The 14029-nt window shown below is 54.0% G+C and overlaps 3 protein-coding genes across 3 annotated transcripts in view; 2 read left to right on the top strand and 1 right to left on the bottom strand.

Moving 5' to 3' along the window:
- LOC119098129 (EF-hand domain-containing family member B) overlaps positions 1-449 on the top strand; it is a 6199-nt gene extending 5750 nt beyond the window's left edge. The window contains exon 8 of the mRNA XM_037221058.1: positions 243-449. Coding sequence (XP_037076953.1) covers positions 243-449 — 207 coding nt within the window. The remainder of the gene's footprint in view (positions 1-242) is intronic.
- Positions 450-915: 466 nt separating this feature from the next.
- LOC119098801 (uncharacterized) lies at positions 916-2650 on the top strand. The gene is made up of 2 exons (XM_037221843.1): positions 916-1028; positions 1360-2650. Exon 2 carries the CDS (start codon positions 1381-1383, stop codon positions 1855-1857), a length of 477 nt encoding a protein of 158 aa, XP_037077738.1. The 5' UTR covers positions 916-1028; positions 1360-1380; the 3' UTR covers positions 1858-2650.
- A 66-nt stretch (positions 2651-2716) lies between these two features.
- On the bottom strand, positions 2717-10233 carry LOC119098800 (carboxy-terminal domain RNA polymerase II polypeptide A small phosphatase 1). The gene is made up of 5 exons (XM_037221842.1): positions 10092-10233; positions 7261-7505; positions 4427-4576; positions 3715-3900; positions 2717-2907 (listed from the first exon to the last, which is right to left on the bottom strand). Exons 1-5 carry the CDS (start codon positions 10165-10167, stop codon positions 2740-2742), a joined length of 825 nt encoding a protein of 274 aa, XP_037077737.1. The 5' UTR covers positions 10168-10233; the 3' UTR covers positions 2717-2739.
- Positions 10234-14029: the final 3796 nt, after the last annotated feature.

Raw genomic sequence — 14029 nt, 5'->3', positions numbered from 1 at the left:
ACGGTTCATCACGTACGGCGATGGCTCTGCATCTTTGTCTCCGATTGAGTATTCGTCTGAGACGGCAAGGTCTTCATCTTTTCGCATGCTTACAAGTGCTGCGCCCAAGTGGCACAGAAAGATCCTCTGGAGCTTGTTCTCGGGGCACCGTGCCTAGAACCCGCGCCTCAGCTCCAGACAGTCGTCGCGTTGGCGCGGTGTCTGACCGGTCCGACCTTTCCCGCCCCTCCCCCCCTATCCAGCTGGGCACCAAACACCTACCGCTGGAGTCCGTGTTGGCCGCCTGCTGTGAGATGTGTGTGCCACTCTCCACCGCCGAGCTGCGCCACCTGGTGGAGCGGCTCAACCTGGCACAGGGGCCGCGCCAGCTGGTCATTTACGCCTTGTTCGTGGCCACGCTCAACTGGAAGGACCGCCTCACCCTCGGACATCTGGAGTGTGAGTACTAGATGAGGTGGATCTGAAGGGAAAGCTGGGGGCTTCCAGAGCGACAAGATGAATCTAAGGATGCGCGTGGATTGTCATGTTCAATGTTTAGATGCTCGCGCCTTTCATGGTACGTGTCACCAGACTATCTCGTTGTGTTCTTTTACCGTTTTTGGCTTATCTTGTGCTGGCTTTATGCTGTGTTATGTAAAAAACTCACATTTTATGTATTTGTCTCTTGATATAAATTGTTAGCCAGGGAATACTTAAACTCTCCCAAAACTTAAGCAAACGCTACACCTCATTCCATAAAGCATCCAGGAAGGCCGTTGCTTCGACGGCACGCAGCCGATGGCGACGTCTCACTAGTCACGTGACTGGCAGTGCTGCGTAACGAGTGTCGGCCGGTGACTGAGTGCCAGACGACGAGCGGATGCCAGCTGCGCGCGCCGCCGGCCGACTGGCGCGTGGACCGGCGCTGGGGCCAGGCGCCCGGCGAGCCGCCGCAGGTCGACGCCGGGCCCCGCCGCGACCGCGTGGTGGACGTGGTCCGCCCCACGCCCTTCATCGAGGCCGGCCTGCGCGAAACAGAGCTCACCAAGGTCAGAGGAGGTGGAGGTGGTGGCTACGGGCACCGTCAGAGGGTGAGGGAGGAGACGGACGAAGTGAGGTTGCCGCAGGGGCCATGTGACGACAACCAGGGCGGCCAGAACGTCTTGTCTTTACTTAGTTAGGGCCCTCACTCCACCAGCGCCTTCACTTCACCGCAGTTTTAGTCCCTGCCCAGGGTTCACAAGTGTTTGTTCTGTGTAGCGTGATAACAATTGCAATTGGCGAATTTCAGATTTCGGTAGCTCTGAGCTCTTTATTAGTTAGCATCTGGTCTTTCCTTCATACTTTATCACTAACACGATAATTGCGTTGCGCCTTCAGCCGCGAAGCGAGGCGTTCCTGATGGAGCTGCTGTGCGGCATGGGGGTATGCGACTACAAGCAGTTCAAGACGCTATACGCCGTGGCCCAGTCCAAAAACCCGCCCGACCCCAGCGTACTCGACATTCTGGACGTGGCCAACAAGAGCTGCTGCGAGCCTGTGGAAGCACCTGTTGACCCACCGCCGGAGCCGGAGGCGGACGGCCGGCTCTGCGCCGGGGGCATGGAAGAGGTCAAGGCCGTGGCCGAGAGCCGGACGTGCCGCGGTACTGACCAGTTCGCCTTCATCCCGCCATCCCTTGGCGGCGAAAGGAAGCTGAGGTTCGAGGAGTCGGCCCTGGAGGCCACCGGCAAGAGTTTGCCGAAAGCGGACCCCGCCTGCGAGACAGACTTCCTCGAGCCGACCAACCTGGAGGACACCCGACCGATCTGCCCGGAACAGAAGACGGTGTGTGCCGACCAGGCTCCGCCTGCCAGCTCCGAGGCACGCTGCCACTAGTGTCCGTCACAAAAACTCCGCCGAGGGCTTTGTACTCCTGATGGGATATATTTACAATGGAAGGCCACATTCAGGTCACTGTTACCGGGACCTGCACGATCAGGTCAGACGACACTACACACGGGGTCAGATGATGGTCAAACAACACCGGTAGGCCGCGCCATCAGGCACAGTCAAAAACCAGTTGCGCATAAAATAGCACGCTTCTCTCCCAGCCTGCCGCGGGCGACGGACCGCGTCCAGCGGCGCCGGTCTCAAAAACGAGTCGGCGCAACAGCATCAACAACAGCAGCGCCTGCCGTCAACAACGTCCGCGCGCTCCCATACAAAATTTGCCAACGCCAACAGGGTGAATAAAATTTCCAGTCGATAACAGTCGTGCCTTGGGCGGCGGACCGAGTATTCAGTGGTATGGATGGGGCTCGACTCACCGGGCAGGCCGCGGGCCCGCCCGCATCACAGTTAGTAGCCAGCCAGCCAGCGGCACACGCTCCCAGTCGCTCCTCTCCTCGTATAAATGCAGCAACCCTTGGCACAGAGGCGCCGCGCCGGCCGGGGCGGCCCGGCGTCGCGCGGCCCGGCCGCCCCGTTCCGCCATCACGTCTCGAGGTACTAACAGTATCACATTCGCACTAAAAACGGTGCCTCGCGCGGCGCTATTGTCAGCGGGCGGGAGCAGAGCCGCTCCCCGGCTATGGCTACGAGCCACGGACCCGTACTCGGTGGCGCCCGGCGGCCCCTCCGCATGTAAAACGTCCCGGGCGGGGCGCCGGCGGTCCCGGCGCTAAGGCACGCGGCGGCGGCGGCGGCGGCGGCGGCGGCAGCGACGGCGGCAGCAGCGCGCCGATGGCACAGGACGGCGGTGGCGGCGGCGGCGACCGACTAGGAGGGCTGACCGGGCGGCGGCGGCGCGTCAGTGGGCGGCGCGCCCGGTTCCTCCCGGCCCAGCACCGTGTACACGTCGTCCACCCGGCTGAGCGCCTCGAGTAGCGGCAGCCGGTCCAGCAGCTCCGTGTCGCTCATGTCGTCGAACCACGACTTGCACGCCACCTGGCGGGCAGCGGTCGGCGTCAGGCGGAGGCGAACATGGACAGCGGCTCACTGCTCGCTACAGAGTCTTCACTGGCGCCAGCCGAGGACAGTCGGGCAGGGAGCACAACATACTATGGGTGCATTTTTACAGCGGTAACCGTGACTCGACACATGCTATGGTGATTTCAGATTCCAAACGCACACCAACATGTCACTTGCACGTGCCGTGGGACCACGACTCTCCCACAGCACACCACACCATCCGTAAGTCAGTTACCATTCCCGGGTTCCGCCCACGCGCGTTTGTACACGGCAAACTTCTGCCCCATGGATCTGTGCTCAGCGGCGACACAATCCACGTCGCGAGAGCAGGACGACAGCCGGCTGCCGGGCCTAACAACAGCCGCCACCGACTCACCGTCGGAGGTTGTCCGACAGGCGGCGCCACCTGCGGCGCCCACATGGCCGGACGTGGCCGACGGACGGACGGCAGCGGGACGCCGGTCGAGAGAGGATGCCGGACAGCAGGAGGGTCGGGAGACGGGAGCGGGCCGGGAGGGAGGCTGAAACGGCGCGCAGGTCACGTGGGGTCATGCGCACACCACAGGGCGGACGACACGCGCCTGCAGGCGCCGGCGCCGAAGCGCGGACGGCACGGCACCGGCCATCCAGTTCCCCACCGGTACAGGGACGGCGACTGCAGGGAACCAGGCTGACGTGGCGCCCGCCGCGCCGGACAGTATCCGTCACCGGGCCGCGGCTGCATCGGACGGCGGCAGTCGAGACCGACCGGCGGCAGTCGAGTCGGCCGGGCGGCGGACCTACCGCGTTCTCCGGGTGGAAGATGTAGGAGGCGGGCGAGTTGTCGACGATGACCACCCGGCGCAGGTCGCGGCCCAGCCGCTCCAGGTCCTTGACGTAGTTGCCGCGGTAGAACACGCACGACTCGCGGAACAGCCGCGCCCGGAACACGCCCCACTTGTCCAGCAGGTCGGCCACCGGGTCAGCGTACTGCGGGGCGGGTGGGTCAGGTCAGAACGTGGCTCGCTCGGGAAGCCCGTCGGCACCACGGGGCAGCGCGCTGCGGGGCGGGTCCGGCCAAGCCAGCCCCACTTGTACAGCAGATCAGTGACCGGCAGCTCACACCCCACTGCAGTCGTCAGGCTGATCAGCCAGCGCCTCCGCACATCGGGTTCATATCGGACACCATACTTCCTACACGCCTCATACATCGTGAACGGCCAGCAGCGTTCAGCCGTAATACCTGGCACAATCTTAACAGCGGCCATAAAGGCCAGACTCCGCGTCGAGCTGGCGCGTTTTGTCGCTCACTGCACGCGCCGTAACACCTCACCCGCCATCAAATCACATCACATCGCACCACTGCATCAGACGCCACGCAGGCACAGGCATTTGACGGTTCCGAACCAGCCTCGACCAGACCCCTTCCCAAACAAAGAGCACCACCTCATGTCCAGTACAACCCTGAGCCGGCCGGCCTGCATCAGGCCTGCCCCGGCGCCGCGGCGCTGCTCACCTTGGCTAGGCTGGCGGTGAAGAGGACACACTCGAACATGTCGCCCACCTTCTGCAGGAAGTCGTCTACGTGCGGCCGCTTCAGCACGTACACCTGGTGGACGGTGCCGTCGATCTCCACCGGCACGATGAAGTCGGCGTTGTTTATGGGCTGCGACGGGGCGGGCGGGCTATGGTCAGCGCCGGCCGTCACAGTGGCTGCCACACCGCTGACTGAGCACCACACAGAGGCCGGGGGACCGGCCGGGGTCAGCGCCGGCTGCTACACCGCTGACTGAGCACCACAGAGGCCGGGGGACCGGCCGGGGTCAGCGTCGGCCGTCACAGTGGCTGCCACACCGCTGACTGAGCACCACACAGAGGCCGGGGGCCCGGCTGGGGTCAGCGCCGGCCGTCACAGTGGCTGCCACACCGCTGACTGGACATCACACAGAAGCCGGGGGACCGACCAGTGTCAGCGCCGGCCGTCACAGTGGCTGCCACACAAATGACTGGACACCACATCAGAGGCCGGGGGCCCGGCCGGGGTCAGCGCCGGCTGTCACAGTGGCTGCCACACAGCTGATGGACACCACTCAGAGGCCGTGCCGCCCGCCGCGTCCCGTGCGGGTCGCGGCGGGCGGCGTTGGCTCCGGCTGCGGAGCCAACGCCCCAGGAGCGCCCCGCACGCCAGGTCCCGTCGTCAACCGCCAGCAGGCGACAGGCAGGTGCTTTAACGGGTCGGGTCTAAAATTGTCCATGCCTGAGGTGTCTCCTTCCGTGCAAAAATTTTCGTGGTCAAATTGCAATTTTAATTTTGTACGGTGTGCTTCATAAGAGCCGCTATCAGCTTTTCATTATTTCATTCAATCCACTTCGTCGTAGCGCTATGGCCTCACGAGGCCCATATTTGAGGGTGGCAACAGCGTGCTGACATTTTCGGAAGCATCACCAACTGCGGTACCGATCGACAGAAACGGAGAAGCCATACGAATTGGGAGACACCGCAACTGTCTACGTATTTCAATGACAAAGTGCTGCATAAACCTTAAACCATAAAACAAAAAGCATAAAAGATGTATTTAAGCAAATCTCCACTTAACTCCCAATTGTTTCACTACCAATGGCTGGCGTCTGACACAACCATGCAAAACACAAAAACTAGACATTCCCACTGCTACTCAAATGCTGCAGAAGGGCCGAAATAGCGTGATAATGATTGGGGTTTTGGGGTGCACCAACTGTGATGGTTATTTTGCGCCCATAAGCGAAAGTGACTAAAACGATGTGTAGATGGCTGAAAATCTTATGCCAGCTAGAAATAAAAAGCTGACCCGTAGCCAGCAGGTAAGGGTCGTTGTCCAACACATCTGCACCGGCAAGATACGGAGTGCTTCGACCGAGATGAAAAGGCGTTCCTCGATAAACCCTTGAGCGCGTGCAAACAGTGTGGTGAAGGGCGAGTGATAAACTGCAGCGAGGGCAACATGGCCGCTCTCTAGTACACAGGTAGCCGTGTGTCGGGTGCATGTGGCCGAGACGTATTCGGCAGTCACTTATTCTCGTCGTGACCTGAGCGAACTCGGCGGCGATAAGCCGAGCTGTGGCCTTATCGTTTTAAGTTCATTGCTTCACGTGCTACCCCAATAGCACTGCCACTTTTAGTCCACCCCGCTCACCAGGGCTGAGTAAGTCTCTGGCAGGAAGGGGCAGGGGACGTGTAGACGGTGTACTTGCCAATGTCCGTTCAGCTGTACCAATAAGCTCGTAAGGATAAAAAAGTGAACGTGTTTGCCTACCACGCCCCTGTAATGCCAGGCACGTTCACCGTTCTATCTCCATTCAAGGCGAACAGGAATTTCTCATCGACCCAGCTGATTCTGTTCGTGAGCAGCTGATGACAAAACAAAAACATCCGGTTGGACAGAATCATGGAGCATATTCAATTGCGCAGATGCCATTTCGTCGGGCGACTTGGCTCGCTCCAAGTTATCCCATTTCCGACGAGACGGCGCGGTCTTGAGTTTTTTGCAGTGCAACAAACGGTGGTGACCTTTACGGGACTTTCTCCCGAACCCCACGCAGTCGTCTGAATCGACTCCGGCGGGCGGGGCTTCCTCGAAGCCTTACTTAACCGCATTTCTGTTTCTGATACCACAGCTAACTGAAATGGTCGCAGACTAACCGCCAACACTCGTATCCCATGATCCATTGGTCGCGGTCTCACCCTTCTACCCTTCCCCTCCCCTCCCAGATGGTTGGTACCGGTTTATGGTAGCCAGACAGGTTCAGCACGGCGCCCTATGCCACCGAAGCCACATGCGGCCCAGTCCAGCGTTCGGTACCGGACAGCGGACCAATCATGGACGGACGAGAGCGAAGAAGCGGAACAATATACGGACACGTTGCAACAGACGAGAGGCATTCGGCATGTTCCCGAAAATGGTCGGAAATCCTGCTGGCACAGGAAACAGACACAGCTAATGAGATCGTTATCACGTTGACGGCTCCACGGTGAAAGCCTGGGAAACACGAAGCGCATATTACAGCAGACGATAGTGATCTTCGCATGACCTCTACAACGGTGTGCGGCGTCTGCTAACTGGCAGGCCACAGCTCTCATCCCAATGGGCAATGCCACCGAGAAGCACAGACGACGGCACAACAGCCCCGAAACCAGGCCATCTCTCACAACGATCCACACAGATCCGTCACACCGCCATCTGAACACGTGACAGCCCAGAATGACTCAACGCGCCCAAACAGGGCGCCCCGCGCGTGCTTCGCTTCAGGCGCCCGCCACCCGGCACGACACCGCGCGGCGCCACCCGCCCTGCCGCCGGCCACGCGCCTGACCTTGAACGAGCTGTGGACGAGCGTCTCGTCGAGGTCCACCACCAGGCAGACCTTGCCCATGTCCTGGTGGCGGACGGGCGGCAGCAGGAAGCCCTGCGCCGGCGGCCCGCTGGCCGCCAGGTGGCCGTTCTCCTCCGGCACGGGCGTCGGCGACGGCGAGCGGGAGCCATGGCCGCGGCCCAGGCAGCACAGCAGCGAGCGCAGCAGGCTGCGCGGCTTGCTCACCCGGGCGTCCGGCGGCTGACCTGCCAGGCCGGGACAGCGCCGGCCTCGTCACACGCCCGGCAGCAGGGCTGCTCGGCCACGCACAGGGTGGAGTGCCGGCCATCTGTACATTGTGAATGCCATATGGCTGGCAAATTGGGGGGACAAGTGGTCCCCAGACCTTACCACAAATGTTGCAGTTATGCAATCAGTGTCTACTAAACACCCTCCGATGGTTGTTATAAAAACAAGCTGCAATTAGCTACAGACATGAATCTTGGTGACAGCAAAACACCCCCATACTTCCCTTAAAAAAACACTGGTAGCAAAAATGTTTATATCAGCATTATAGCATATAGGAACAGTATTTGCCAAAAATCAAACATAACTATTATGGACTACCCAAACCCAACTGTGCATCCTGCAGTAAAAATTTCCCTGTGAATGTCCCCCCCGACAAAGCAGTCTGCTTTGCCCTATTACAGGAATGTTCCACATTTGAAGACATTAAAGCATTCATCAGAGGTGATGATAAAATAGCTGACTTATAATTACTGGTATACTTTGAAGTGGGAAAGACCTGCTCTCAACAACACAATTTCTCTGTTTAGTACATATGCTCTGCTGTACAGCACTCCTGCTAAGGTCATCAAACATCACTGTCCGATGACGTCATCATATCCTATCACTGTCACCTTGTACAACACTGAGGGCCAATTGACAGCCATTATATCTAGAAATTGTGCTCATGAATGCCAGATATGAACATAAAATTATATTTGCTCTTGGCCTTTATTGCCGCATGGCTAATGGAATGGCATGATCTGAATGATGTGGTGCTGCAGGGCTCCAAAATTCAGCCAGCAGGGAATTCAGGATGTACATACAAATTGTGTCACCAAAATCCTGGATCTCTGGCATGCCCCCCATACAATTCATTGATGCCAATCTGTTGCCCTTTGACCTTGACCCAGGCATCTAACCTACTGAGCCTATTTGCCAAGCTGGAGGCACATAGACATTGGTTCGACAGATGCTTAGTTTGATGCTGATTGGGTGATTTTGAGCAAGGGGAGGAACCACATGGTGGTGAGCCCCAAGCCAGGGTCTTATAGCATGAAAAATATTGACATTCCTGCCACTCAAGTGGCCGAATATTGGTACGCTGTAATGCCATGGATGCCTGGGTGACCTTGAAATAGTCTCCATGAAATAGTTCACACATCTTCAAAGGCATATAGCTAAGAAACTAAAGGGGCTTAGGTCTTAAAAAGGGGCAGTATGATAAATTGCACCAAATGATTTTCAAGACAGCTTTTTCAGTTCAAAACCCCATCCAACTGTGGAACACTTCATTCAATAAATAACTGATACTTTATAAACACATACCAATTGAAACAAATGACACATGACAAATGAAATAGAATCAATGGTAATCAATAAATAATACTGAGCTCTAACTGCCTCTTGTATATACAGAAACTGTCGGGCTGGTCATTATCTATGTTATATGCCCTGAATTATAGTCAGGACAAACTGAGCTGAATTTACAACTCAATTTTGTTAAAAATGTCTGAACATCATCTTTGATTGATATTACTTTTAAGACAACACAGTTCCCTGAAACACTGACTCTTCATGCACTATAAGCAGTGACCACACACCCTTTAGGCCTCCATAAAGGTCAGATGAAAATTTTTGATGCATGTCTATGCTACACCTGTTTGATTCAACATGCATTTTCTCATCTCGCCTAGCTGCACTGGTTGTAAGACTAAGAATGAAGTACTGAGTGACATGTGAAGCCATCAGCAGTCCACCCCCGCAAAAGGATAGAGGCAATATTATGAGCCGAACTGGGTGGCATAACTGATGATGGGTTCAGCATAAATATGTCACACCACTTCACATGTGCTTTGAACCTAAACCAATCATGCAGGCCATAGGCAAGGCAAAAGTTGAAACAGGAGCATGCTATGCTTTTAATAAGAATCCAATCTGCAAAAAATACATTGGTAGTGCCAGATACCTTTTCAACACTGGTGTACTGAGCCTCATGCTTCCCTGTGTACAACCTCGGGCCAAGTCAGTATTGAAATTAATTGGCAAACCACTCATGCATGAACAACACCTTTGCAGCATCAAACTCATTATTAAATCTTATTTCAATGAAATTTTAGATAAGAATAGGATGCATATTTTGCAGGTCCGGTCAGAGTGGATATGCCATTACCTTCATAATGATAATATAAATAATATGCCTGTCCATACAACAATAGCCAAAAATTATAATTGCATCATAGCATCACTGAATATATACAGAGCTATATGATAAACTGTATTTTCCCTTGAATACAATCAAAATCCATCATGCAAAACCATTGTCAGGTCTGGTGTTTACAAACACATACAAAGCATGTTGAAATATGCTCAACTGTCTGCAAAAGCTTAATAAAAAATGGTGCTTTCTTAACATGATCAGAAGAAAGAAACAAAACAACCAAATGGGAGACGGGAAGCGAAACGAAACAAAATGATAATACAACCATGTGCAAGTCACCAGCCCGATGCTAAAACCACGCCACAAACGCCGCAAACAGAGAAAAGCATATTTGTGCTCATTGTACCATTATCTGGTTGAACATGTAGACGGTCCTCTTCTCTGCTGACCTGGGTGATTATTGATCCAGGATCCATTGACATGCTTAACGATCACCAATGCATTATCACGCACTTTTCTGACGCCCAGCCCCGCCACGAATTAAGATGGCGTCGTCCTGGTGCAGAGATTTGTTGTCGATCCAAGTCCATGCCTAAAGTCCTTTTTAGAGGCTTTTTGTACATAATTGATGCAAATTTTCATAACATAAGTCAACCTGTAATTCCAATTTTAATTTTTTGTTATTTTGAACAACTTCAGCTTGGAGAAATAGTTTGGGATAAAAGAATGGCAGCACTAAATTAAATTCTTATTTAAAAATCACGTTTGATACGCCCCAAAAACATGATTATAATCGTATTTTGCCTTTCACTTGCGTATCATGAACAAGAGCATTGTTGTAGAACCGGAATTGGTATTCGTGGCCGTGATTCAGTGAAATAATTGCGTTCTAATTTAGTACCATCTCTCCACACAACCTGCCTTGACACGTTCCTGCCCCTATCCTAACCTGTGCCGAGTTACATACCAGTGAGCTACTGACACCTTGAGGTGGTTAAAACTTTGCAAAGCCAGCTTCGTTTTCCTTCATATCTCCTGTAGGCAGCGACATGAGAGGCACCTGTTTCATGTTACCTTTGTTTTGTGATTTTTTTTTTTATAACGCAGCCTTGCGTGGAACGTGGAATAATTTTCGACAGCCGAATGGTCAACCCTTGTATTCGACCTTTCACGCTCACAGCCCATGTAGCGTCTTGATCCGATCATCCAGAAATCTTCCTATATTGTGCGCCCCCTCCCCTCCCCACCCGGAAACCTGGGCGCCCAACGAAACGGATCTTACGGGACTTACGGGATGCGTCCGGGGCAGTATGTTTTATTAATTTCAGTATGACTTGGCCGAGGGGTCCCGTACGTATTCACTGGGTTTGGGATACAAGGGCGCATCCAAAAACCCCACCTTGGCGGAGGACGCCAGCTTGAAGGTGGAAGGCGTGAAATTCGTCCTGGTTTTAAAAACATTATCATCAGATTTTATTTCTTCGTCCGCAAGGAGTGTTCAAGAGCAAGTTTGCCTTCGAACCTTCGAACTCCGATTCTCTTAAAAATACAAAAATGTTCATTCTCTACTAATTGCCCACTTCATCCGTCCTTGTCCCGACTCCTGTGGGCTGTGTACTGCGTAGCAGAGTCTGAACGTCTCCGGACCTCAGTGCATCGTGTTACGCGCTCTATCACCGTGTGCCATCTGATGCGGGCCTATCGAGCATCACCGCGCATGGTGTCCGTGAAACAGCCTCTCCTAGGCCGCCGTATATTGCATCAACGGACCGTACAGAGTGTCATGCGAACCTTACATGCATCATCTCCTAGGCTCCTGCGTACTGCATGATCCCTTGGTCGATGGTCCCTTCAGGGCCATTACGCTTGGCATGTTCTGATCCTCACTGACCGCTGTGCAACATGCGGTACATACACTTCTGGGCCGCTGTATGTGTAACGTGTGATAGTGTAAGTGATGGAGTGAGTGATAGTGATAGTAAGTGATAGTGTAAGACGGACCATCCCGGGCACCTCATTTGACGAAATATTGGAGCTTTCGCCCTAAGTCACGCCGCTCCACTTGTACCACTTAATACATCTTCGTTTGTGCCCGACACAATGACGTCATCGATAGGAAGAGGCCATGGGCGCACGGTTTCACAAAATGAGATGGGGGGAGGGGGGCTGAGCAAAGCTAAATGACCCAACGTACCCCTAAAATATACCAACAAACAGTTTTCTCTCCAGATTTGACCCACTTTCTTCCCAACGTTAGGGGGCTAGAACCCAAGTTGGAAGGGGGCTGAAGCTCCCCTCCCAACTCAATCCAAACTACATCACTGAGAGAGGAGCTCCTGGCTGCATGAAATGGGGCCATAGGTATTTGATGATCAATTCGCCAGTGACGGAAAGCAATGAGAACCAGTAACTGCGGCGCAGAACGTCAAAATGACGGAAGTCCGGTTTTGCTAGCAGACTGCTCGGGCGCAGTGATCCGGGGTTCCGAGCGACTGTGTTGCAAAGGCGGCAGCAATATATCAGACTTGCTGGCCGTTTACAGAGCGTGCCAGCGAAAGCAGGAGTGACAGCGCACCGAGTCATAACGAGGTCACGGCGCGCCGCGGCAGCGACGCAGGACCGGCTCCCGATATGGAATCGAAAGTCTGCATAACCCCACTGCCGTCAGCCACTTTTAAGAACTCCGTTCACGAATTTACACGCTGCAATGCAAACCACGGAAATGAGGTACTGGTGCAGAACTGAAAGTGCTTTGGAGCACATGTTTTCGAAGTGATAAGGAAAACCGAATTCAGATGGCCTACATTGCACATTGAATGTACTGACGGTCCTAATCGCATCGATTTCGTAACTGCTTGTGGAGTTGCAGCTGTGGTGCAAACCCCTACGCGACTATAACGAGATTTAACGGTCCCCGTCCCAGTTGGCCTCTGCTCCGTCAGGACCGCGGAAGAGCGCGCGGAGGACCACACGCGGTTCGTTCATTCCGCGGCCGAGTGATCATCTCTGTGGGCCACCCTGCTGACGGAGTGGTTGCGAAAGACTCGTGTCGTGCCGAGGAACACCGGTTAGCGAAGGACTCCACCTCCTAACGTCAAAGGCGCTCGGAGCTATGCAATATTTGATTGAGGTCGCAGCGCGCATGCCGGGTTGTTCAGCGCATTCGACGGTGCTTTCGTATTGGATCCACACGGACTTGATAAGTAGTATGCTATTAATTGGATTTATGTGGGTGGAGGAAAATTACAACTCGAAAAGGTACTCATTAAGATACAGTAAGTAAGCAAGAGAAACGAGCAAATGAATACGGTCATGCAAGGCATAACCAAATCAAAGTCCGTATGGCTTGCACAATTTCTCACAATCGTAAAATCGTACTGCGTATAGTAATATCTCTAAGGAATCGTCGGGTCATTACCACGATGATTCCTTGCCTACCTGTTTTCTTTGCTTGTTTAATGCTTAGTGTATGTTAAAACTCACAAAAATAGTCAATATCACCACAAACTAAATCGGTTTTAAAGGATGCCAATTCATCCGGCAAACGCGTGCGCCATTTTGTGGAGAAATATGACGCAGTGGTCTGGGTGAGACCCGTAAGCTGTGTGGTAATACCCAAAGGAAGACTGTAATTTCTGATTTGTATGCATAGGGCGGTGAGCATAAATCAGTCATTTTTGTGAGTTCTCACCCTGTCTAAGTACTGCATAATCCCACAACGATTCTGTTAAGCTATCGCTTGCTACACTACCCACGTATTGAGCTGAGAAAGAGAAGTGTGGAGAAATGCTGCATTTGATACAATGAACTTATCACTATGTGTGATCCATGCCGTGCATGCTCTTCACTGCCTCACTACCAAGTACCACCCGCTTTGTACCGACGGGCGGCCATATTTGGCTTGAACAAATCTGCTAACATCTGCAAAAACACGGTAGGTACGACGCATGCCCGCCGAATGTAACAGCACATCGCCGTAAACGTCCTTATGCAGACGACCGATTCGTGAGCGCCGTCTTTAACCATTGCCGTAAGAAGCACTCGGGGCATGAAATGGCGTTCCTTACTTGGAAAGTAGCCGCTTGAATCGAGCCTTGTCCATGCTGCCTCATATGGCCGAAGTCCTTGTGGATCCCGACTCCCGACCGTCCTTCGAAGTTCTTTTTCTGTAAGTTTACTGCTTGACGCACGCTGGCCCAGTCATTATTTTCAGCCCATTGTAGCGCGTTTGATGCGGCTGTAGCCAGTTAGCCTGCCCGACGCGTTAGCGCGTCCCTTGCATTATTTCTTCTCCAGATGCCCAGTAAATAAGCGCAGTACGTCAAAACGAGAAACGAGCTCGCG

This window comes from Pollicipes pollicipes, unplaced genomic scaffold, assembly GCF_011947565.3.
Source record: "Pollicipes pollicipes isolate AB1234 unplaced genomic scaffold, Ppol_2.1 Scaffold_4740;HRSCAF=5597_pilon_pilon_pilon, whole genome shotgun sequence".
Lineage (NCBI taxonomy): Eukaryota > Metazoa > Arthropoda > Thecostraca > Pollicipedomorpha > Pollicipedidae > Pollicipes > Pollicipes pollicipes.
The sequence above is the reverse complement of the archived record's forward strand: the minus strand, read 5'-3'. Positions and strand labels throughout refer to the sequence as shown.

Excerpts from the sequence above, each read along its gene's own strand:
- LOC119098800 (XM_037221842.1), bottom strand. The coding sequence starts at position 10,167 with ATGTCAATGGATCCTGGATCAATAATCACCCAGGTCAGCAGAGAAGAG. Across the intron at positions 7,506-10,091 it reads ACATGTTCAACCAGATAATG|GTCAGCCGCCGGACGCCCGG; the intron begins GTACAATGAGCA and ends CCGGCCTGGCAG. Across the intron at positions 4,577-7,260 it reads TCGTCCACAGCTCGTTCAAG|CCCATAAACAACGCCGACTT; the intron begins GTCAGGCGCGTG and ends GCCCCGTCGCAG.
- LOC119098801 (XM_037221843.1), top strand. The coding sequence starts at position 1,381 with ATGGAGCTGCTGTGCGGCATGGGGGTATGCGACTACAAGCAGTTCAAG.